At 33.2% G+C, this 24,961-nt stretch overlaps 1 protein-coding gene across 2 annotated transcripts in view; it reads left to right on the top strand.

Moving 5' to 3' along the window:
• DENND4C (DENN domain containing 4C) overlaps positions 1 to 24,961 on the top strand; it is an 86,365-nt gene that overhangs the window by 1,667 nt on the left and 59,737 nt on the right. For both annotated transcript variants that reach the window (XM_006918343.3, XM_015594458.2), the window contains 3 exons: positions 18,840 to 19,158; positions 23,004 to 23,256; positions 24,143 to 24,212. In XM_006918343.3, the coding sequence (XP_006918405.1) occupies positions 18,854 to 19,158; positions 23,004 to 23,256; positions 24,143 to 24,212 (628 nt within the window). In that variant the 5' untranslated portion in view covers positions 18,840 to 18,853. Of the gene's footprint in view, positions 1 to 18,839; positions 19,159 to 23,003; positions 23,257 to 24,142; positions 24,213 to 24,961 lie in introns of those variants that run through there.

The raw sequence follows: 24,961 nt of genomic DNA, 5'->3' as shown, positions 1-24,961 counted from the left end.
TAACTTCTTTAAAGGAATCTCCAATTCCAACAAGACATTCCATTACTACAAGTCTGTAGTAATTGTATGTAATTGTCTTTTAAACATAACATGTTTTTCCTGGTGCTGCATATTAGTATTATTTTGTAGTTTTACTCCAAAGTTTTATAGCTAGTTTATTCAACCATTTTCCTATCTTTTGACATTTTAGTAATTACACTTTTTTTTTACTTTTAGTGCTGCAGTGAAATCACTTTGCTAATATGCTAGTCCAAGCCAAGTTACTTTTAAATTTTTGAAAAAGTAAACATTCTCTGAAAAGCTGTTTTTTTTTCACAGTGGATCATTAGGTCTCCTATAATATAATATTTAGTTGAGAACTGAATTAAATTAATGCGAAAAACTGTAGATGTGCATGTGACTTGAATTCATTGAATAGGAATCAAAATATAAATTCATAATTCTTCCTGTTACTGACTTGCTACAAGTTTCTGTGTCTATTAGTTTTACAATATAATAAGCAATATTCTTTTATTTATATTAGTTTCAGGTGTACAGTATGTTGGTTAGACATTTATATATTTTATGAAATGATTCCTCTGATTACTCTATCACCCATCTGAGACTACACATAGCCATTACAGTACTATTGATTATATTCCCTATGCTGTACTCTACGTCCCTGTGACTATTTTTTAACTCTATACTTCTTTAACTCTTCACCTTTTCCTCTAGCACCCCAACTCCCCTCCCCTCTGGCAGTTGCCAGATTCTCCTCTGTATCTGTAAGTCTGTTTTCGTTTAGTTTGTTTCTTAGATTCTGCATATAAGTGAAATCATATAGTATCTATCTTTCTCTGTCTGACCTCTTTCACTCAGCATAATAATCTCTAGGTCTATCCATGTGGTTACAAATGGTAGGATTTCTTTTTTTATGGCTGAGTAATATTCCATTGTATAGATGAACCATAATTTCTCTATCAGATCATCTGTTGATGGACATTTAGGTTGCTTCCATATTTTGGCTATTGTGAATAGCAGTGAATAATATTCTTAAAAATATTAAGAATTCTTAAAATATTGCGGGGTGTGTTTCTAAGCATACCTTAGTTCAGCTAAACCTTATATCTACAAATCTAGATTTGTAATCTTTTGTCTTAAAGAAAAGCCAATTTTATAAGATTTTTAAAACTATGAAATATTTTAAAGGATTCCTTGAATCCAGGTGTTTTATCAGTTATGTGTGGTTCACTTATATCTTCATTTAGGTATGCTTAAATAATAAAAGCAAAAATGTTAGTATCTTTTTTAATTATGGAGAAGAGCATCTATTAAAGAGGTGCTGTGCTATCTGCTAGGGACAAAAAGAGGACCAACATTCTGTCTAAATATTAAAGGTTGGTAGGATAAACAGTCTTATAAATAAGCACCATAACTACAACATGACAGATCTAGAATAGAGCAAACTACCCTAAGAGAGCAGAGGGAAATATCTGTTTTGTGCGGATTATAGATAGTTTACATAGGAGAGATTTGATTTAAAACTCAGTGATGTGGAAAGGCACAAAGTAATGAAAGAATGTGGTGGATTTTATTAAAATGCTAGTAATTGTGTTTGGGCACAGGTAGCTAGAGGTGTAAGTAGGGGCTAGGTCATGAAGGATCTTAAGAGTCAAGTAAGAAATTAAGACCATACATTTTGAGGAACAGAGAGGCATTTAATGTTTTTGAGCTGTTAAGTAAGTACCTTTAGCTCTATTGTAAGGGATGGATTAGGAGAGCAGTTTCAGGGAGGGTGCTGGTTCTTCAACTAGAAGAAGAGTTTGAAGGCTTCTAGGTGAGAAGTGAGAACAGCTGTGGTAGGGATGGAAAAAGATGGATAGAATTGAGAACTATTATATAATACAAACACTTTTGGTATGAAAGCCCTGTCTCTTTAGCCTTATCTTCTGCTTGCCCCTTGTGCACCTGTTGCACCAGCCTCCTTTCAGGTTCTCTCCCTTAGAGCCCTTGCATACACTGTTCCATTTACATGTTACTTTTCTGAGAGGTCTTTCCTGATCACATTGTCTGATTAGGGAGATCAGTTATTATTGTGGCACCTTTTTATTTTATTCTGTAGAACCTCCCCGCCCCCTTCTGCCCACTAGTTTGGAAGTTAATATGCAGTCTCACTCTTCTTTAGTTTTTCTAAGTGTGGGTCTATTTCTGGTCTCTCTTTTTTCTGTTCCATTAGTCTATATGTCTATCCTTACACAGTATTATTTTGTCTTTATTACTATTTCTTTATAGGAAGTCTTGGAATTAGCCTTCCAAGTGTTCGTTCTCCAACATTGCTTTTTTAAAAAATGGTTTTGGTTTTTTTAGATATGTAGCATTTTCATGTAAATTATAGAATAAGCTTATCAGTTACTACAAAAAGCCTATGGGGAGAATTGACATCTTAATATTCAGTCTTCCGATACTTATCATGGCACATCTCTCTATTTATTTGAGTCTTTTAGGTTTTTTTCCGCACTATTTTCATTTTATAGGTTTTGCACATATTTTAATTTATCACTAAATGTTTCATGTTTTTTCGATACTGTCTTTTGTCGAGATACTATATTTTAAATTTTTTTCCAGTTATTTGTTAATAGTATATAAAAATATACTTGGTTCTTTTGCATATTGACTTTGTATTCTGTTACCTTACTAAATTCTCTTCTTACTTCTAGTAGCTTTTTTAGGATTTTCTTCATATACAATCATAATGGCTAAGAGAAAGCCAGTTTTGCGTCTTCATTTCCAGTCAGTATACCTTTTCCTTTTTGTTTCCTCATTGCCACTAGCTAGATTAGTGCTATTTGCTGGAAATATAGTGTAAGCCACATACGTAATTTAATGTTTTCTAGTAGTCCCACACTAAGTAGTAGCAAGTGATGTTAAATTTAATACATTTTTATTCCACTATGTTCAAAATGTTATTCACAATGTGTAGTAGTTTCCCTAGTCTTGCCTAACAATGGCCACAAACTGTGTGTTTTAAAGCAACAGAAATTTATTCTGTCACAGTTCTGGAAACTAAGTGTGAAATCAAGGTGTCACCAGGGACATGTTCTCTCTGAAAGCTGTGGGAAAGAATCCTTCCTCGCTGCTGCTCATATCTGGTGTTTGCTGGCAGTCCTTAGATTTCATGAGTTGTTGACGTTATTGGCATAAAAGTATTTATAATATTTCCTTGTTGTTTTTTTAATGTCTAAAGGATCTGTATTCTCATTAGTTATTTTTGTCTCTTACTTTTTTCTTGATTTAGAGGTATCGATTTCTACTGCTATTGCTTGTCCATTTTCAGTTTCATTTATTTCTGCTCTTTTTATTTTTCTCCTCTGCTTTTGGTTTATATGCTTTTTCTAGCATCTTAAGGTGTACACTTAGATCATAGATTAAAAACTCATTTTTTTCCTGAGATAAGTGCTTAAAGCTATAAATTTTCTTCTAAACACTTTATTAGTTGCATCTCACAAGTTGATTTCTGTTATTTTTCATTCAGTTTAAAATATTTTCTAATTTCTCTTGTGATTTCTTTTTTGATCCATGGATTATTTAGAAGGGTGTTGTTTAATTTCTAGATACTTGGAGAAGTTATACGCTATTTTTCTATTACTGATTCCAAATTTAATTCCATTGTGGTCAGAGAACATGTTCTGTTTGACTTACATACTTTTAAATGTATCCAGGCTTGTTTTATGGGCCAGCGTATGGTATATTTTGGTGAATTTTCTGTGTGCCCTTGAAAAGAGTTTGTATTTTGTTGTTGTGGGGGAGTGTTCTGTAAATATCAATATGTCAAGGTAGTTGATAGTGTTTTTCAAATTTTATATATCCTAACTGGTTTTCTGTATACTTGTATGAATTATTGAGTGAAGATTATTGAACTCTTTTTAATTGTAGATCTGTTTATTTCCCCTTCTCACGTTGTCAGTTTTTGCGTCATATACTTTGATGCTTTCTTGTTAGATGTATACATGTTTAGGATTGTTATGTCCTGATGAATTAACTCATTGATATTATGAAACGTTTCTTTTTATCTCTGCTCTGAAGCCTTCCTTTGCCTGTTAATAATATGGTCAGTCTAGCTTTCTTATACAATTTTGAATTATTTTGCATGGGAGATTTGTCTCTTTTCCTTCATTTATTCATTTGTGTTGTTAATTTATAGCAGTAGGGACCTGTGGATATTTATTTTATACTTTTGGCTATAATCCAATACTGCTTTATTAACTCAAATTATTCCAGCCTCAGCTATTGTGAGCTTTTTCAGTTGGCGTCTGTGCTCCTTTGACAGACACCCAATCAATGTGAGTTTGTTTATTTGTTTGCTTATTTTTTGAGCATTTACCTTCTGGCACTAAAAAAATGTTGCACATTTTTTTTTTGCATATTTCCTGTCCCAATCCTGTAAAAACCCATTTCTTAAAGAAGCCTTGGTTCCTTTTATTGGAGAATGGCATTAAAAACCAAAATTTGTGTGCTAGGTACTCCAGTTAGCTACTAGGGTGTCATTGCTTCTAGGCCTTCTCAGCTGATTGAACAAGGAAATATACTTGTGGTTGTTAACCTGTTATATACGTATGTCTATAAATCTATGTATAATATCTGTATTTATATTACGCTATATAGAAATTCATACAGTCTCCAACTTTAATCCATTGCTACATACTACATGAATCATCCTAGCCTCCTCCCTTGCTTATCTGTAAATTCCTACTCTGACAGTGAGAAATCTGGCTCCCCATCAATCATCCATTTTGTAATTGTTCGATTTTAATATATACATATATATAGCAGAATTGTTAACTTGAACCCATGTGGGAAACAATTTTATCAACTAGAATGCCTGTTTACAGTTCCTTTTGGTTTTGGTTTTATAGACTCCATTCGTTTCTAATGTTATTTTGGGTAGCATCTCTTCCCTCCCACCCACTTCATGAGATTGCTTCATACATTTGTAATACAGTTATATTCTCTTGATCTACTCCACATTCTTTCAGGGGATCCCCTGACCTTAATGGTTTTTAAACAGTTTTGCATGCATAAAAGCTCATTCTTCATGCTGTAAAGTTCTATGAATTTTGACAAATGCATAATGTTATGTACCCACTATTACAGTAACAAACAGAATAGTTTTACCTCTATAAAAAATCTGTACTTGAACTCTTTGACACTCTGTCTCACCACAAAGCCTTGGAAATTATCTCTTTTTACTGTTCGCGTAGTTTTGCCTTTTCTAGACTATCATATAAATGGAGTCATATAGTATGTAGCCTTTTCAAATTGGCTTCTTTCACTTTGCAATATGCATTTAAGGTTCCTCCACATTTTTTTGGTGGCTTGATAGCTCATTTCTTTTTATCACTGAATTATCCATTGTTTGGATGTATCAGTTTTTTATCCATTCACCTATTGAAGAATGTCTTTTTTGCTTCCAGTTATTGGTGATTATTGATCAATCTGCTATAAAAATTGTAGGTTTTGTGTGGACATAAGTTTTAAAATCAATTGGGATAAATACCTAGGAAAGTGGTTGCTGGATCATATAGTAAACCTATGTTTAGCTTTGTAAGAAACATCAAACTCTTTCAAAGTGGCTGTTCCTTTTTTGCATTCCCATCAGCAATGAATGAAAGTTCCTGTTTTATGAACAATATAGATGTCTAACCAATGTACTGTATACCTGAAACTAATTTAAATAAATTTAAAAAATGAAAAAAAGTTCCTGTTCTGCATCCCTCATCAGCATTTAGTATTGTCAGTTTTCAAAAAATTTTAGCCATTCTAAAAAGTGTGTATTGGTATCTCATTATTTCAGTTTGCATTTCTCTAATGACTAATGTTATTTTTTCACATACGTATTTGCCATAAAAGATCTTTTGCCCATTTTCTTAATTGGGTTGTTTGTTTTCTTACCGATCGGTTCCAAGAGTTTTTTCTATGTTTTGAATACCAGTCCTTTATCTGATATGTGTTTGCAGATATTTTCTCACACTTTATGGCTTGTCTTTTCATTCTCTTTACAGTGTCATTCACAGAACAGAAGTTTTTAATAAGGTCTACCTTATCTGTTTTTTTCTCATGGATTGTGCTTTTGGTGTTGTATCTACAAACTCATTGCCAAACCCAAGATAGCATAGATTTTCTTCTAGAAGTTTTATAGTATCGTACTTTATATCCACAGGTCTGTGATCCATTTTGAGTTACTTTTTATAGAAAGTATAAGGTCTCAGTCTAAATTCTTTTTTTTTTAATTCAATTTTCTCACCACTGTTTTTTGAAAGACTATCCTTTTTCCATTGAACTGCCTTTGCTCCTTGGTCCAAGGTCAGTTATCATTTTACTTTTAATGCATTTGTGTCCTTATAGTTAAAACATGTTTCCTATAGATAGCTTAGAGCTGAGTCTTATTTTTTATCTCGTCTAGTAATTTCTGTCTTTTAATAGGAATGTTTAGACCACTTAAAAATTTCCTTTTTAAAATCAACTTTATAGAGATAAACTTTATATACCATAAAATACACCCATTTAAAGGATACAATTCAGTGGTTCTTAGTATATTTACAGAGTTTTACAGTCATCAGTATAACCTAATTTAGAGCATTTTCATCACTCCAGAAAGAAACCTTGTGTCCATTAGCAGTCTCCATCCAATCCCCTTCTCCCCTACTGCAGTACTAGGCAACCACTAATCTGTTTTCCGTCTCTATAGATTTGTCTCTTTTGGACATTTCATATAAATGAAATTATACAATGTGTGCTCTTTTGTAACTGGCTGCTTTCAATTAGGATAATGTTAATGAGGTTCATTTATGTTGTATCAGTAAGTACTTTATTCCTTTCTTAAAAAATTGTGGAAAATTTGTGTAATATAAAATTCACCATTTTAACAACTTAAAAATGTACAGTTCAGTGGCATTTAGTACATTCACAGTGTTATGCAGCTATCACCACTGTCTCGTTCCAGAATGTTTTTATCACCCTAGAAGGAAACCCCTTTCCCTTTATGCAGTCACTCTCCATTTCCCTTCCCCAGTCCCTGGCAACTACTCATCTGCTTGCTTTCTCTATGGATTTCCCTATTCAGATATTTTCTGTCAGTAGAATTATACAATATGTGATCTCTGTGTCTGGCTTCTTCTACTTAGCCAGGATGCTTTCTAGGTTCATCCATGTTATAGCTTGTATCAGGTAGTACTTCTTTCTTTTTTATGGCCGAATAACTTCCATAACATAGAATACATTTTGTTTATTGATTCATGAGTTGATGGACATTTGGGTTATTTCTACCTTTTGTTTGTTTTGACTAGTGCTGCTATGATATTTGTATATAGGTTTTTATAGGGATATATGTTTTCATTTGTTATGGCAGGTCACTTAAATTTAGTGAAGTTATAGATATAGTTGAGTTTGAATCTATTATCTTGCTATTTGTTTCTAATTCCTTCTGTCTGTTCTTTGTTTTTTTCTGTATTGAGTATATTGTAGTATTCCTTCTATCTCCACATTGACTTCTTAGTGATACATGCTTTTTCAGTAGTTGCTTTAGGTTTTATAATATGCATATTTAACTTATCACAGTCCATCTTCAATTACGATTATGGTACTCCATATATACCCTATGACTCTTAATTCAGTATACTTCTATTCTCTTCCATTCTTGCCCATCATTAAAAAAGAGGATAATATTAGTTCTACTTGATTGAGCTGTTACAAGTATGAAATGAGTCAATGCATGTACTTTTAACATAGCTCATGCTTTTATTTATATTGGGAATAATAGAGGAAAATTTTGTTAGAAGTTCTTGAATCTTCAGATTGCAGGTTTCTTTTTCACCCTGCTTTAGCTACCCACTTCCATGATCACCTCCGAGACTATCGGTTCATAATTCTGACTGTACACTGCAATTAATTGGACAGCTTAAAAATATTGATAGTAGCGTGCCACCCTCAGGCATTCTTAATTTATTGATCTGATATATTTTTTAAAGTGTTCCAGCTAGCTGTAATGTGTAGTCAGAGTGGAGAATCTTTACCCTAGACTTCATCATCATGTTCTGTAACTCAAAATATTTCAAATATCTGACTTTCATCTTCTCTTTTGCCAGCTCATATACTCTAGTATCCTGTTTTGACATTTCCGGGATTCCATCGAGACTGCCAGGCCATTAGCCATACCACTTTTTCACTGTCCATCTTGTGTAGTAATTTCTTTCCTTACCCAGTTACAATGATTGAATGAGAATTTTTTTTTCATGGCAAGATATTTTATTAAACCTATAATTCTTTGTTTAACCATTGTCTTTTTTAAAAATAATTAATTATTTTTAATTGAAGAAATAATTAAAATTTTTTTTCCCCTCTACCTCCCTCTGTCCCCCTCCACTCTGGTAACCACTAGTCTATTGTCCATGTCCCTGAGTCTCTGTTTGTTTGTCCTGTTCATTTGTTGCTTTTAGGTTTATAGCCCACATATAAGTGATAACATGTGATTTTCAACCTTTTCTGTCTGGCTTATTTCGCTTAGTATGATTATTTCAAGGTCCATCCATGTTGTTGCAAATGGCAGTATTTCATCTCTTCTTATGGCTGAGTAATATTCCATTGTATATATGTACCACTGCTTCTTTATCCAGTCATCTATCATAGGACATTTCGGTTGCATCCATGTCCTGGCCACTGTGAATAATGCTGCTGTGAACATCGGTGTGCAGATATCTTTTTGGATATGAATTTTCAAGTCTTTGGGGTAAATACTCAGTAGAGGGATTGCTGGATCATATGGTAGACAGATCACTGAATGAGAATTTTAATGTCTGCTTGTGCTCTGTACTATTTCATGGGGTCAAATTATCAACTCTCTTCTTCCTCTCTTCTTTCAATGTAATCAGTTTGATTTTTGAAAAATCCCATTGGTTTTCTGGATGCTGTACCATCCTGATTTTTTTCTGATTTATGGCAGTTGCTTCTCAGTAATTTTCTAACTTCTCTTCCCTTACCTCTAAAGATTGGAGTGCCCTAGGTTTGGGCCTTATACCTTTTTTAAAAAAATGAATATTTGCCATATTTTAGGCTGTCATCTAATTCCATGATTATCAGTGTCATTAATTTGCTATTGACTTCAACCTTGATATCTTTATCAAAGTACACACTGTCTTAGGTTGACTTCTCCACTTGAATTAGTTTTAGTAGCTATGCCAAACTTATCCCAAACAGAATTTTTGGTTTATTTCCTCCAATGTATCCTTTCCTCATGCCTTACCATCTCATGGCAGCACTGTTCACCCACTTGGTTAAGCCACAGACTGGACATCATTTTTTCTCTTTTTCCCCTCATACCTCCAATCCATCAGCATCAGTTTTACCTTTACACTGTATCCTAAACCTTGCCATTTCTTGCTCAATTCTTTTGTCCTAGTATAAGCCATTATTATCTTTCTTCTAGACTGTTGCAGTTGTCTTCTAACTGCTCTTCCTGATTCTGCCCTTTTCTCCCTCTAGTCTATAGCAGCTAATGTGATTTTTTTAAAAAAGTAAATAATACATCACTGTTGTCTAGAGGCTACTAGTAGCTTCCTGTCACACTTAGAATAAAACCCAGAGACTTTACCTTAGCCTGAAAGGTCCTGTTTGATTTCCCCCTTCACTGACCTCATTTTCCAATACACCCCTGAGCTCCAGAGCCATGGCCTTCTTGCTGTTCCTCAAAGATCAAGTTTTTTACTTGCCTTAAGGCTTTTATTTTTTATTTTCTTCCTGCTTGGAATGTTCTCTATCATCATATGATTTCTTCCTTCATCACTTAGACCTCTGCTCAGATCTTCAGCACTGTCTTCCTTAATTGCACTATAAAAATAAGGCCTTCTAATATCACTTTCTTTCCTTCTATTTTGCTTTATTTTTCTTCATAGCACTTATGCTTTCTGAAATTATTTATTTATAAATCAGTACTTGTTTACTGATTATTTCTCAACTATAATATAAGCTCCATAAAGACAGGGCATTTGGTATTTTTGTTGCTTTAATTCCCAGAATTTAGAACAATGAGGCTCAGTCATGTGTTATTGATATACTAGCAATGATTGTTTAGCACACATAAGAGCTCCTTCCTGGTAGCCACAAAACTATAAAATACTTATGAATAGTCCACACAAACAATGTGCAAGACATGGGTGAACAAAATCCTAATTAATCTTTACTTTAAAGGCGTTAAAAAAAAAAAGACCTGAGTAAAATGCATAACCGTGTTATGCTACTGGCTGGAGAACTTAATGTTGTAGAGATGCCCATTCTCCTTAAATCTGTGTTTTCGTGCAGTTGCAAAGATCTACACTTTCTTTTCTCCCCTCTGAAACTTGCTGAGCTTGAGTGACTAAGCCTGCAAAATCTTAAAAAAGGGTGAAGAGGGAGTTTATCTACCACATCAAAAAATATTGAGAACTGCTGTAATTAAGTATGGGTGGTACTAGCTTGGAAATTGGCTAATAAAACAAAATAGAGGTTAGATTTTATAGGATTCTTGTAGGATTTTGATGTATGATAAAGATGAGAAAATAATTATTCAGTAAGTTAACCTTTCCATAATAAGTCGATGACATGATTATAAATCTTATTTTGTAGAGCATTTGTAAAGCAGTGATACCCGTTAGGTACATTTGAGGTGTGTGGTGTTCTTTAGTCTTACAGTTAGGGATATAATTAACTATGCCCTAAGGTCCCCTTCTGTTTCAGAAAATATTTCCCTCATTCCTTGACAGCTTAATTTTTTGATCTGATAGTGTGTTTACCTCTCTTCTTTTTAATTTATTACTACTTCTGCTATTTTGATACGTTCTCAATATCATGTAATTTCCTTAAACTTCCTCTTGAACCATTGGTTATTTAGAAGTATGTTTAATTTCCATGTGTTTGGAGATTTTCATATCTTTATGTTGTCATTTTGGAGGGGGCGGGGTGTACTCAGATTTTAATCTCCTTAAATATGGAACAGTACCTTGGATGTTTTTCCTCTTTCATGATACTAATTTTTTTTTTAGAATTCCACCCTTTAGTATCAGATTGCCTGCCTAAGCCCTCATGATTAGATTAGAGCTATGCGTTTTTGTCAAGAATACTACATAACTAATGTGTCCTTAGTGCATCGCATCATAAGGCACATAGTATCAGTTTGACCAATTATTAGTGATGTTAACTTTGATTACTTGGTTAAAGTGGTGGCCATTAGATTTCTCTGGCAGTACACTTTATTTCTTTGTAATTATTAGTATTTCTGGGGAAAGACTGTGAGATTGTATGAATATCCTACTTTCAAAGCCTTCTACTTGGTGGTTTTAACAACCACCTATAATTCTTACTTGAATCTGAATACCATGGTAGTTGTAAAATGGTTTTCGATCATTCCTTCTCTGTTTATTAGTTGGCATTCTGCTGTGAAGAATATTTCTTTCCTCCCTCCCCTTCATTCATTTATAATATCAATATGAATTCAAGGCTTAAACTAGAGTGTTTTACATCATTACTATTACTCATTTCGATGTTCACTTTGATCATTGGGAGACTCTTCAAGCTAGTTCCTATGTCCTTTTGATAGGGCCCCCATTACTCTTTGAGCAGTGAGGTTTTTCCCCTTGCATGAGATGTACTAGATAAATCTTGTACTTTTCTTGCCCAGCCTTGGAATTGGCCATTTCTCCAAGGAGCACTAGTATCTTTTGGAAGGAAATAGTTTTAAGAAATAAATATTTAGGTGCTGCTTATATTTGTTGCTGGTGGGGCGACACTGCTTCTAGATTTTATTTTTAGCAGAGAGAAGGAGATATAATTCACATACCACACAATTCACTCATTTAAAGTATGTAATTTATTAGGTTTTAGTGTAGTCACAGATTGCTTGACCATCACCATGATCAATTTTAGAATATTTTCATCACTTCATAAAAACCCCATACCCAATAGCAGTCACTCCCCATTTCCCTCAACCCCCTAACCTTAGGCAGCCGTAAGCCTGCTTTCTCTTTTTATAGATTTGCCCGTTTTGGACATTTTATATGAATGGAACCACACTATATGTGGTTTTTGTGACTGACTTCTTCCACTTAGCATGATGTTTTCAGGGTTCGTTCATCTTGTAGCATGTAACAGTACTTAATTCCTTTTCATTGCTGAATAATAGTCCATCGTTTGGCTGTACTACATTTTATTTATCTCTTCACTGATGGACATTTGGGCTATTTCTACTTTTTGTCTATGATCAATAGTGTTGACACACAAATCGTTAAAATTTTTCATTTTTGAATTATTTCGGTCTACAGAAATGTTAAAAAGGTACTACAGAGAGTTCTTTATTTCGCCGTGGTTAATGTTTTATGTTACCATAGTACATTTGTCAGAACTAAGACATCGATATTGTACATTGTTATTAACAAAAATCCAGATTTTATTTTAATTTCACTAGTTTTTATATTAGTGTGCTTCTTCCATTTTATGATCCAATTCAGGGCACCACATTGCATTTAATATATAGGTAGTTTAAAAATTATGTGTTCATATTGATACCCCTAATTCCATTCTAATACAGATTCTTACTTGCCTTCTCCTATCCTTTATTTACCTCTCCCTTTTCTCACAGCAAGAACTCAGGTTTCCAGCAATTGTTCAGTCATAGAATACATACAGAATAATTTCAGAATTGCTACAACCATACCAGAAAGCCTTCTAAGTAAAGCTCAAAATTTCTTTTTAGTTCTTTATGTTAAGTTGCTCTAGTTACTTGGATTAGTTCTTCTTTCATTCTCTTCTATATAGTTATATTATCAATTTGATATGTAGTTAGGTTCATTGGCTCATATATCTCTAATAATGAAGTTAGATATTTAACCAGGCCAGTGTGTTTTTTAAAAGGGGATTTAGGAATTTTTCTTTTCTAGACTTTTGAGTGAATATACCCTGCTTATGTGTTTTGTGTGCTCTTGGTAGTGTTTAAGAATTTTGAATTAGTTGCCAATATTTTAAATGTTGGAGATTTACATAAAAATCCTGATTTCTGGCTTCTTGTAAAAAGGTAAAAGGATGCCATTCTAAACAGTAAGGTGACATGAAATTGATTCTGAAAGATTACCTTAGCTATGGTTGGAAAAAAATTTAATCGTTAAGCTATATATCTCAGTTTTTACAAATATTTTAATTTTGTTCAAAAGCTTTGTTAATACTAAGTTTTACCAGAGATAAAGGTCATTTTATAATGATAAAGATTACTTAAAAGAGCATAACAATTCTAAATGTTTATGCCCTTAATAACAAAGCTTCAAAATACATGAAGCAAAAACTGATAGCACTGAAATAGACAAATCAACAATTCTAGTCAGATTTCAATACCACTCTCAATTCATAGAACAAGGGAACAGAAAATCAGCAAGGATATAGTCGACTTGACCAACACTGTTAACCTACTTGACCTGATGGACATTTGTAGAGCTCTGTGTTTAACAGTAGAACACACATTCTGCAGTATTTATCAAAGTAGATCTTAATCTTAGCCATAAAACTGGTCTTTGCTAAATGTAAAAATCCAAGTCATATACATTATAGTCTTTGACCACAGTGTAGTTAGTTAGAAATCAGTAATTAAAGATTCTTGGGAAATTCCTAAGTACAAAATTTGGAATTTGAAAAACATACTTTTAAATAGCCCATTGAACAAAGAAAATACTTTAAGAAAGAGAAATTAGAAAGTATTTTGAACCGAATAAAAAGAAAACATAACATACCTGAATCTGTGACACCAGTAAAACTTTGCCTGGAGAGGGAGTCATGCATTAAATACCTGCATTAGAAAAGAAGAAAGATCTCAAATCAGTGACCTTGGCTTCCACTTTAAGAAATAACAAATATAAGAGCAAATTAAGTTTTACATAAACAGAGGAAAAGAAATAATAACAATCAAAGTAGAAATCAATGAAAAGCAAAAGCAGTAGAGAAAAATCAATGAAACCAAAAGCTTGTTTTTAGAGATCAGTAAAATTGAAAAATTTCTAGCCAGACTGGTCAGGAGAAAGGGAAAAAGCATGGATTACTAATATCAGGAATGAGAGGAATGACATCACTATATATTCTAGTGATATTAAAAGGATAATAAGGAAATTTCGTGAACAACTTAATGCCAGTAAATTTGACAACTTGGATGAAAAGGACAAAATTTTTGAAAGACACTGCCCTTTTCTCCTGTCCTTTTTTTGAAACCTAATCCTAGACTCTTACTAGGATGTGGGCTTTGGAAGGTGCCTAGCTCATGAATGGGATTAGTACCGTTCTAAAAGAGACCCAGAGACACCCCTCTGCCATGTGAAGTTACAGCAAAAAAGAGCCTTTCTATGAACTAGGAAGGCAGCCCTTATCAGACACCGAAGCTACCAGTGCCCTGATCTTGGACTTCCCAGCTTCTAGAACAGTGAGAAATAAATTTCTCTTTATAAGCCAAGAGAAATGGTATTCTGGTATAGCAGCCTGAATGGACTAAGACAAACACAAAGTATGAAAATTTACTCCAGAAGAAATTAAGTAAACTTTATAGTAGTCCTATTTGTGTTAAAGGAATTAAATTTGTAGTTAAAAACTATACCACAATGAAAAATCCAAACCCAGATGACTTCACAGGTAAATTCTATCAAACATATAAGGAAGAAATAATACTAGTTCTGTACATACTCTTTCAGAAAATTGAAGAAGAAATTCTTCCCTACTCATTATGTGAGACTAGCATTACCTTGCTACCAATAATCCATACCATAAAGACATTACTAGAAAACTACAGACCAATAATCCTCATTAACATAAAATTTCAAACAAAATTTAGCAAATAAAATCCAGAGTATATAAAAAGGGTAATATATCACGATCAGGTGGAATTTATCTCAGGAGTGCAGCGTTGGTTAATTTAAAAATTAATCAGTGAAATTCACCATATTAAAAAGTGGAAAAAGAAAAACCATACAATCTCAGTAGATGCAGAAAAAAATATATAATCCAATATCTGTTCCTGATAAAAGTCTCAGGAATAGAAAGGAACTTCCTTAAATTGAAAAAGAACATGTATGGATAACCTACAAGTTACATCATGTTTAGTAGTAAAAGAACGAATGCTTTCTCTTAAGATTAGGAACAAAAAGATGTCCACTCTCAACCCCCAAAACTCCAATTTAGATAAAAGAAATGTGTATTAAAACAACCTCCCTGTACCAATTTTACTGTTAACAAACAATTATAACAGTTACTGTTAACACAATAAACATACATACAATTATAACAGCCATTGGACCATAGATACATTCCTGTTGCCATGGTAAATTGCTGTATTCTTTCCAAAAGGCAAGAAGGTAACATGTAAAATTGGTTACTCAGCCATTTATATACTCTGAATTAGGAAGCTGTCTCCAGCCAGGACTTTATAACTTAACAGAAACCCAAAAGTTTAATATGGAGAAATGATTATGATGCATTTTCTCTTTCTTTTTTTTATTGTGCTAAAACATACATCTGTAATATTTATCATTTCAGCCATTTGTAAGTGTAAAATTCAATGGCATTAAATGCACTGGCAACGTGGTATAACCATTGCCACCATCTATACCCAAAACTTTTCCATCATTCCCAATATAAACTTTATACCCATTAAACGATAACTCTTTATTCTCCCCTCTCCCAGCCCCTGGTAATCTCTATTTTACTTTGTCTTTCTCTGAATTTATATATTCAAGGTACCTCATATGATATGTGGAATCATGTAATATTTGTTGTTCTGTGTCTGGCTTATTTCACTTAACAATGTTTTCAGAGTTCATCCATGTTGTAGCATTTATCAAAATATTCCTTCTTAATGGCTTAATAATTCATTGTATGGATGCGCTACATTTTGTTTATCCATTCACCTGTTGATGGACACTTGAGCTGTTGATATCTTTTGGCTATTGTGAACAATGATGCTTGACTAATGATGCTGAGCATCTGTTCATGTGCTTATTGGTCATTTGTACATTTTCTTTGGCCACCATTTATTTCTCTTAAGCATTGTGCTTACATATTCTAGCTAGTGAGAGCAGTGAGGCAAGAAAAAGAAATAAAAGGCAACTATTTTGGAAAGAAAGAAGAAAAATTGTCTTGATTCACAGACATATTATTTGTGTAGAAAATTTAATGGAACTTACAGAAAAGGTCTGCAACTCATAAGCAGCTTTAGCAAGATTGTGTTATATAAGCTCAATGAATAAAAATCAATTGTATTTTTATGTAGTAGCAATGAACAATTGGAAATTGAGTTAAAAGGAAACAATGTCATTTATAGTAGCATCTAAATTATGAAGTCCTTAAGGGTAAATCTGAAAAAATGTAAGAGACTTATTGTACACTATAAAACATTGATGAGAGAGATTTTTAAAAATCTAAATAAATGCAGAGCTAAACCTCATTAATGTGTTAGAAGACTCAATATTGCCAATCCTTTAATTGACCTTTAGATTCAACGCAATCTCAATTAAAATCCTACTAGGCATTTTTTGCGGGTAGAAATTGGCAAGCTGATTCTAAAGTGTCTGTTGAAATGCAAAGGACCTTTTTCAAAACAATTATGAATAAGAGCAGAATTGAAGAATAACACTGCCTGATTTCAAGGTTTATTATAAAGCTACATTAATCAAGACCATGTGGTACTGACATATAGACAAAAATAGATCAATGGAACAGAAAAGAGAATCCAGAAATAAACATACACATGTTGGAAATTAATTTTTGAACGAAGGTACAAAGGCTGTACAGTGGAGAAATGATGGTCTTTTCAACCAATAGTGCTAGAAAAATTGATTGTCTATATGTAGAAAGTAAGTCATGATTGTACCTCACACCATATACAAAAATTAACTGAAAATGGAGCGTAGACCTAAATGCAAAACTTAAAATTATAAAACTTTCAGAAGAAAACATATGAGAAAACCTTTGTGACTTTGGATTAGACCTTGGATTAGACGTTGATTTCTTAAATATGACCCCACAAGTATGATCCATAAAAGAACAGATTGACAATTGGACCTCATCAAAAAATAAAAACTTCAAAGGCACTATTAAGAGAAACAGAGAAGCCACAGATTGGGAGCAAATATTTCTGAAGCATAAACCTGGTAAATGACTTGTTTCTAGAGTATATAAACACGTTTAAAACTCAATAAATAGAAAACAAACAATCCAATTAAAAAATGGGGAAAGAATTTGAATGGCAACTTCACTGAAGAAAATATATGGGTGGAAAATAAGCACATAAAAAGATATAATTATTAGAAAGACACAAGTTAAAACTACAGTTAAGTATCACTGTAGAGGTTAGAATGTCTGAATTAAAAAGACTGATCTTACAGAATGTTGGAGAGGATGTGGAACAACTGAAACTCTTAAGCTGATGATAGGAATGTAATATGGTGCACTCACTCTAGAAAACTATTTGGCAATTTTTTAGAACTATATATACCTACCAGGTGATCTAACCATTTCATCTTAGAAATTTACCTAAGATAAATGAAAGCATATGTCTGGAAGGTTTACACATGGGTGTTCATGACAGCTTTAATAGCCCCAAACTGAAAATAACCCAAATGTCTATTATATTGGTGAATGGATAAATATTGTGGCATATTCAACAGTGGGCCACTATTCAGCAATAAAAAGGAATGAACTATTTGTATAAACAACAACATGTATGAATCTCAAAATAATTAATGTGAATGGAAAAAGCCAGACAAATAAAGAATACATACTATGTGATACCATATGTATATCAAGTCTAGAAACCAGCCTATAATGAAGAAAGCAGATCACTCATTCTCTGGGGGTAGAAGGGTAGGGATAATGAAGGGGTATAAGAAAATTTTGGTTGTTGATGGATATGTTTACTATCCATCAACACTGTGGTTCTAGTAATGGTTTCACAGGTGTATATATTTATGAAAACAAATTGTACACTTTAAATATGTGTATTTTATTGCATGTAAATTATACCTCAATAAAGTTGTTTTTAAAAAGTACATAAAATCCATGCAATATTTGAAACCTCAGAAGGTTAATTTTATCTTTAGAGTTACAGAGTTTAAAGATAATAGAAATCTTGATTGGAAGTTCATGTTCTGCAGGTTTCTACCATGTAGTACCTAAATCTCTTAATGCATGTATTTTGTCTTCTTTGGTTATAGTTTTTTATGTTCTCTCTGATATTTATATGTCAAATATTTAATGATTCCAAACTTAGTTTACACGATGTTTACATAAAGTTCCTTAACTGTAAGGGACATATTTCTAACTGGATTGAGAGACTAGTTTAATTTTATTTATTACCATTACCTTCATTTTTCTGGGGGTGTGTGTGTGTGTGAGACCTCAAATAATTGATGATGAACTCAATTCGTTTGTTTAAATATGAAGCTTAGTTCTAGGACTTCTGTAATTTAAAAGAATTTTTTAAATAGTCCAGATATTGTTCGTTAAGTGCATTTTGCTCAAAGGAAAGCACCATAGCCCACCTCTGACAGTTCGATTATTCTTAACAGAGCCTTAGGCACATGAAAGGATCATAGTCCCCTTACAGATGAATTGATGCTCAAGATTTGTGCTTTGTAGGAGATAAAAGCTGACAGGATGGTATTAAAACAAGTTCTTCTACAGAATGGCAACAATTGGATTATAAATCCAGCTGGAAAGTGTGCTAGTTGATCACTGTTTACTCAGGAGTATTTTACTTTAGTCAGGATAAAGTATTTTATTTAATTGGTGTCTTCTCTTTTTTCCTTTTCTAGGAAATACAGCAGCCATGATAGAAGACAAAGGGCCAAGAGTGACCGACTACTTTGTTGTGGCAGGTCTCACTGATACATCTACTCTCTTGGATCAAGAAATAAATCGTTCAGACACTAAGTCAACTGGACCTAAAGCTCCAATTACAGACATTGCAGTTATTAACAAATCAGCTGGGGAAACAGTACCTGAAGGTTACACCTGTGTTGAAGCCACTCCATCAGCTCTCCAAGCAAACTTGAACTATGGAAGTCTGAAAAGCCCAGAACTCTTCCTCTGTTATAAGAGAGGGAGAGATAAACCACCCCTTACTGACATTGGGTATGGTGATTTATTTTCTTTTGCTGTAGTGAAGGGAGTAAAACTTATTTGAGGTACATGGGAATAAAAATTTGAAATTCTTGATAGTTTTATTATTTGTTACTTCAGGTTGAAGTATTATAAGATCTTATATTACATATCTCTACCTTTACTGAATTTCTTTGCATTCTACTTGAATCATTGGATCAGTTCATTACAAAAGAATATTGAAATGAAGGCATTAGAATAATTCCATTTCTGTTGAACTTCTTAGATAAGCTTATTAATCAAACAAAAGAACAAGAAGCTACAATAAAAGACAGATTTTAAGGAGCTACATGGGTTATGTGATGAATTTTTTGTGAAGCCCTGACTATTTAAGAAAGGAACATTCCTGTTTTAAAAAATATTATTATGCTGCATGGGAGGAGGATATTTATAATTTAGAAGGAGTGTAGTTGTTATGAGCTATTTAATATCTAGTTCATAGCCACTGAAGAACGTTTTTCTTCGTTAAAGCCTTTTTTCCAAAATTATCTATACTGACTGTTCTGTACAGCTGTACTTTTAGAATAGCTATAATACTTTACCATACATATGTGTCATGTAGTAAGCTGTTCTGTTTATTACAATTACCATCAGTTAGTCAAAACATAGGAACTCGAGAGCATCTTGGGAAAAATTTGGGAGCGACTTGTCCATTTATGCAAAACACATCGCTGGAATTTTCATGGGGATTGCATTTAATGTGTAGATCTATTTGGGGAGTGTTGCCATCTTTACAGTGTTAAGTCTTCCAATCTATGAACATGAAATGTCTTTCCTTTTATTTAGATTTTCTTTCATTTCTTTCAGCACTGTTTTGTGGCTTTTGGTGTACAAGTCCTTCACCTCCTTGATTAATTTTATTCCTGAGTATTTTCTTGTATGAGATTGCTTCTTAATTTCTTTTTTTGGATTGTTCACTACTGGTGTATAGACACACAGCTGAAATTTAACCATGTGTTAATTTCATACCTGCAACTTTGCTAAATTTATTAGCTCTAATAGCTTTCATGTGGATTTTGGGAGATTTAAAAAATATATAGAGAATCATGTCCCCTTCAAACAGAGATAGTAAAACTTTACTCCTTTCTTTTGCAGTTTGCTTTATTTGTCCCCCTTGTCTTTTGTTCTGTCTAGAACTTACAGTGCAATGTTGAATAGCAGTGGTGAAATGCAGGCACCCTTGTCTCATTCCTGATCTCACATGGAAAGCTTTCAGTCTTTCACCATTGAGTATAATTTAGCTGTGGGTTTTTCGTAAATGCATTTACTATGTTAAGGAAGATTCCTTAATGTGATGTATTGTATCAATTGATTTTCTTATGTTGAATTTCTCTTTTTATGTAACCGTAATACCACACCTTAAATGATTAATTCCTTAATATCATCATATATCCAATTTCCTGATTGTCCCATGAAGTTGTTTTTTTAACCAGTTGGTTGCTGGTTATTCTATTGATAGTTGTTCAGATGTTAAGAGGAGTGGTGAGCTGCTGTATATGAGCATCACTCTCTATGCTCATCACCTCTGCTTTTAGAGTAGAGCTCTGGTGAAATTGCGCTAAGGTCCTCATTATGTTCGAATTTCCAAAGCCAAAGGATGATTTATCCTTATCTTACTTTACCTTTATGCAGCATTCATTTAACTCCTTTAGTATCATCCACCCTATATAGCATCTATGATTTGCCTTTAAGTCAATGAAATTAGGTTGGTGATTGTACAATTTTATAAGATCATTGGGCACAAGCGCCAGTTGTGAAATGATTGGCAGTTGAAGTGCCAATTGAGAAATGATTGGCAGTTGAAGTAATAGAGACTTTTTTTTTTTTTTTTTGAAAGCTTTAGTTTGAGAAAAGATGAAGATAGTTATGGGCCTTGCTCTTCAAGGTATGGCCCATGGACCATTATTGCCCATAGGTCCTGGGAGCATGTTAGAAATTCAGAATCTCAGGTATTACCCCAGACTTACCGAATCAGATTTTAACAAAATCCCCAGAAGCCATGGTTCAGGATACCTGAGGGCAGAGGGGATATCGAGTGAAAGGCTGTTTTTTAACCTTTCTCCCAGGGGATAACTTTGAACATCTTTATGTTGAAGGAAAGAAACTAATGGAGAAAGAAGAGCTGAAACATAGGAATAAAAGGAGATACTTGATAGAATGAAATAATGAAACCAATTAAAGGTGTAAATCAACAGAACAGATGACCGGATTAGCCTTTAACGTGAGGGGCTTTTCCTTTGAGAAGGGGAAAGGAGGTTAAAATGAGTGTGAACACAAATTATTGGTTGCAGTGGAGTGATTCAAGACATGTTAAGGATTTACTCTCAATTTCTTTTTATTTTCCCCATGGTTTTCTTAAGAAGGTAGATAATGTCCATAGGAGGATGGCTGTAGGATAAAATTTTGATAATCCATGTCAGTTGAAGGGAAACCAGCCAGGGACTTATGTCTTAGCCCTCTTTGTTCCATCTGTTAGCCATCCTTTACAGGCCATCTTTTCAATCCCCGCCCCCTCCTCCACCCCGCCCTCCCGCAACCATACAATCATAATTGTCGTTTCTTATGGTGCAGTGGCGCAACTTAAAAATAAAATGATGACTTAGATAATTATACTTAGATGCTTTCAGGTTGCAAGTGACTCTTTCCATACACATCTTGTTCCCTAAGGAGTCTAATTTTTCTTACAGGGTAGTTTACTTATCCATGTTTGCTAGAGCGTATTGTTGTCTTTTAGCTAATCATGATGGTAAGTGTTTCTCTCCAGATCAAATAATTGTTAGTGTCTGGTGACTTAAATGTTTTGACTCGTCCTCCCCACAAGCACACTGGAGAGATTTGGAAAACTTGTTAGCCACTTTAAAGATAGGAACTCATCTCATTTAACTAAATATGAAACAATGTTGTCAAACTTTTGACCTTTTTGATTTATAAAGTGAGATGAGATATTTACAAAAATAGGGGTTTTTTTTTGGTAAAAGTTGTTAACTAAGTTAAAATATGTAAGATCTGATATTCCTTCATAATGTTAAATACTCTATAAAGTATAATTTAAACAGGATAATATCTTATATATTAGATATGTTCGTTAAGATAAAGAGTCACAGACTACTTACTGTTCAAAGTTGTTCTTCCATTTATCATATTCATTGACTTATTTTTGAACCTTTTCAAACATACAGAAAAGGGTATAGAAGTTTCGAAATGGGGACAGTGTGAGTCTTCTAAATTTTTTTTCTACATTGCTTTGGCTATGTGGGTCCCTTGCATTCTCATATGAACTTTAAGGACACATTGCCGATTTCTACCAAAAAAAGGCAGCTAGGATTTAGATAGGAATTGTGTTGACTCTGTAGATCTGTTTGGAGAATATTGACATCTTACCGTATTAAGTCTGCCTGTCCATGACCATGAGATATCTTTTTATTAATAAAGGGTTTTTAAAGGTAAAATTTTGACAGGAATTGCAAAGGAACATTTTGTGAAAGTGTCTAAATATTTGTTAAAACTTCTAGGAATTGATCTGAGGATGTTTGTGATGTTGCGCTTTTGTTTCATGTTTCTTGTAATGAGCAAGAAAAAAAATCAAAGTTCTTTGATCTTATTTACACTTCTTAAAATTATATTCTAGCTGTTGAAAAATAGTGGGTGAGAGATTTATAATTCCCAAAGTAATAATTTTGGTTTTGGTTTGCAATTAAGATTTGGGAAACAATAGAGACAAAAAAATTTTCTTTTGTTATTTTCAAGAAGAAAACCTGCATTAACCTGAAATGTATTTATGTGTCTATATATTTCTTTCTCTCCTTTCTGCTATATAGAGTTTTATATGAAGGGAAAGAAAGGCTTATTCCTGGATGTGAAGTGATCCAAGCCACACCCTATGGTCGCTGTGCCAATGTCAACAATAGTTCAACTACTTCACAAAGAATCTTTATTACTTATCGAAGGGCTACTCCAGTTCGACCTCAGAATTCCTTGGCTGTAACTGATATCTGTGTTATTGTAACCAGTAAAGGAGAAACGCCTCCTCATACTTTCTGCAAAGTTGACAAAAACTTAAATTGTGGAATGGTAAGAATAAAATTGTTTCATTTTTTTTAAAAGGATAATTTTTAGATTCTTGTTTATTATTGGGCATATAATTTACTGTTTATATTTTCATGATTGTTTTTATTTTTAGGTCTCTAATTTTTATGATTCATAATAATTTAAAAAACCCTTAGCTCTTTGATGTTTTAGAATAATTTCATCCAGAAAATGGATACTTAAAGTCAGGGAATTACTATTATTTTTTTAATGCATGTTAGTATAGAAGTTTTATTAACTCTTGAGTTTCAGTGGTGTCTTTTAAGGATAACTGCAGGGAGACCAGGTGGGGACTTCCATTATATTTATTTATTTAAATATCGTAGTTTTCCATATTTACTTTAAGAGGACTCTAATGAAGAAAATTGAACATATACATTTGATTTATGGTTTTGTAAGACTAAAGTGTACTATTGGGTCAGATTTATTTTGAAAAATATGTTTACATCAGACCAATAATTAGCTTGAATGTGGTATATGCAGAAATGTCTAGTGCACCCATGGCTGTTAGTCAAGACAGGTTTGCCTCTGGAGGTAATGACTTTATAGCACCCAGTGACCCCAGTATTTCCTTAGTTTGGGCTCCATTGCTCTCTCCATTTTGTGCTGTCTCTTCCAAATGTTCTGGATGATTGCAGAATTCTAAACTTTGAAACTGCCTTCATGTCAGTTTGATATTTGTGGCAATTGTTTTTTTACTCTTTTAATATTCTCAACTTCATGTTTTGCTGTACTTTATTCTATATAGGCCGTTTGATAAACATGTTTTAAATAGAATTCCCTGAATAATCAGAATCTTTAGAAAACATTCAACAAAAGGAATTTCTTTTTTAATCTTTTGTCTTTTTTAAACCTAATTTATATTTTACAGTGGGGTTCCAGTGTCTTTCTATGTTATAAGAAATCTGTGCCTGCTTCTAATTCAATAGCATATAAAGCTGGTAAGTAAATTTTAAAAAATTGTAATGTAGTTTTTGTTGCACATTAACATTTGATTAGAAGAGGCAGTGTATACTCCCCTATGTAGTTTGTGGAAGTGATTTATTCATAAGTTGAATTATCTATAATTTTAGCATGTAGAAACATAAGTTTTCTGAAATACATTACATACTACAAGATATATTAATATTGCCCCTCCCCCAAAATGTTAATTAAATCAGAACTTTCATTCTAAGCAAGCATTTGTGGAATAAACATTCAGGCTTTTAGTTTACACTAATAGATTTAACAGTTCAGTGGAAAACCGCTTACTCTCTGACCTTTTATATTTTGGCAATCTGAAAGGTGTCAATCTGCATCTTTACTTCTTATATTTCCTTCTCTTATTTCTGTGTGTCTGATTTGAAACCACATGTCACTTGCCATGAAAGGTGGACTTGTTTCCTTTCTCCCATGTTGCAAAGAATCAGCTATATGGAGGAGAGGAGGGCCTGAGAAACTTTTCTGCCATGACGTGTTTGAGAAATCTATCGCCACATTCTTACTGCACAGTAAAGTGTCAAGGGCTGTAAAGATTTAAGTGTGACCTCTTCATCCCACTGGTATGGTGGGATTAAAACTGAAAATACAGGTATGCTCCAGTTGTAAATAGAAGAGAAATAAATACTGGAATACTTTTTTGTGAAAACAGGCAGTGTCAGATACTTTTTGATCATGCACAATTTTTTGAATAGTTTTACTTCAGAGAAGT

The sequence above is a fragment of the Pteropus alecto genome, unplaced genomic scaffold, assembly GCF_000325575.1.
Source record: "Pteropus alecto unplaced genomic scaffold, ASM32557v1 scaffold95, whole genome shotgun sequence".
NCBI lineage: Eukaryota > Metazoa > Chordata > Mammalia > Chiroptera > Pteropodidae > Pteropus > Pteropus alecto.
Note: the sequence above shows the minus strand (reverse complement) of the source record. Positions and strands in the feature narration are given on the sequence as shown.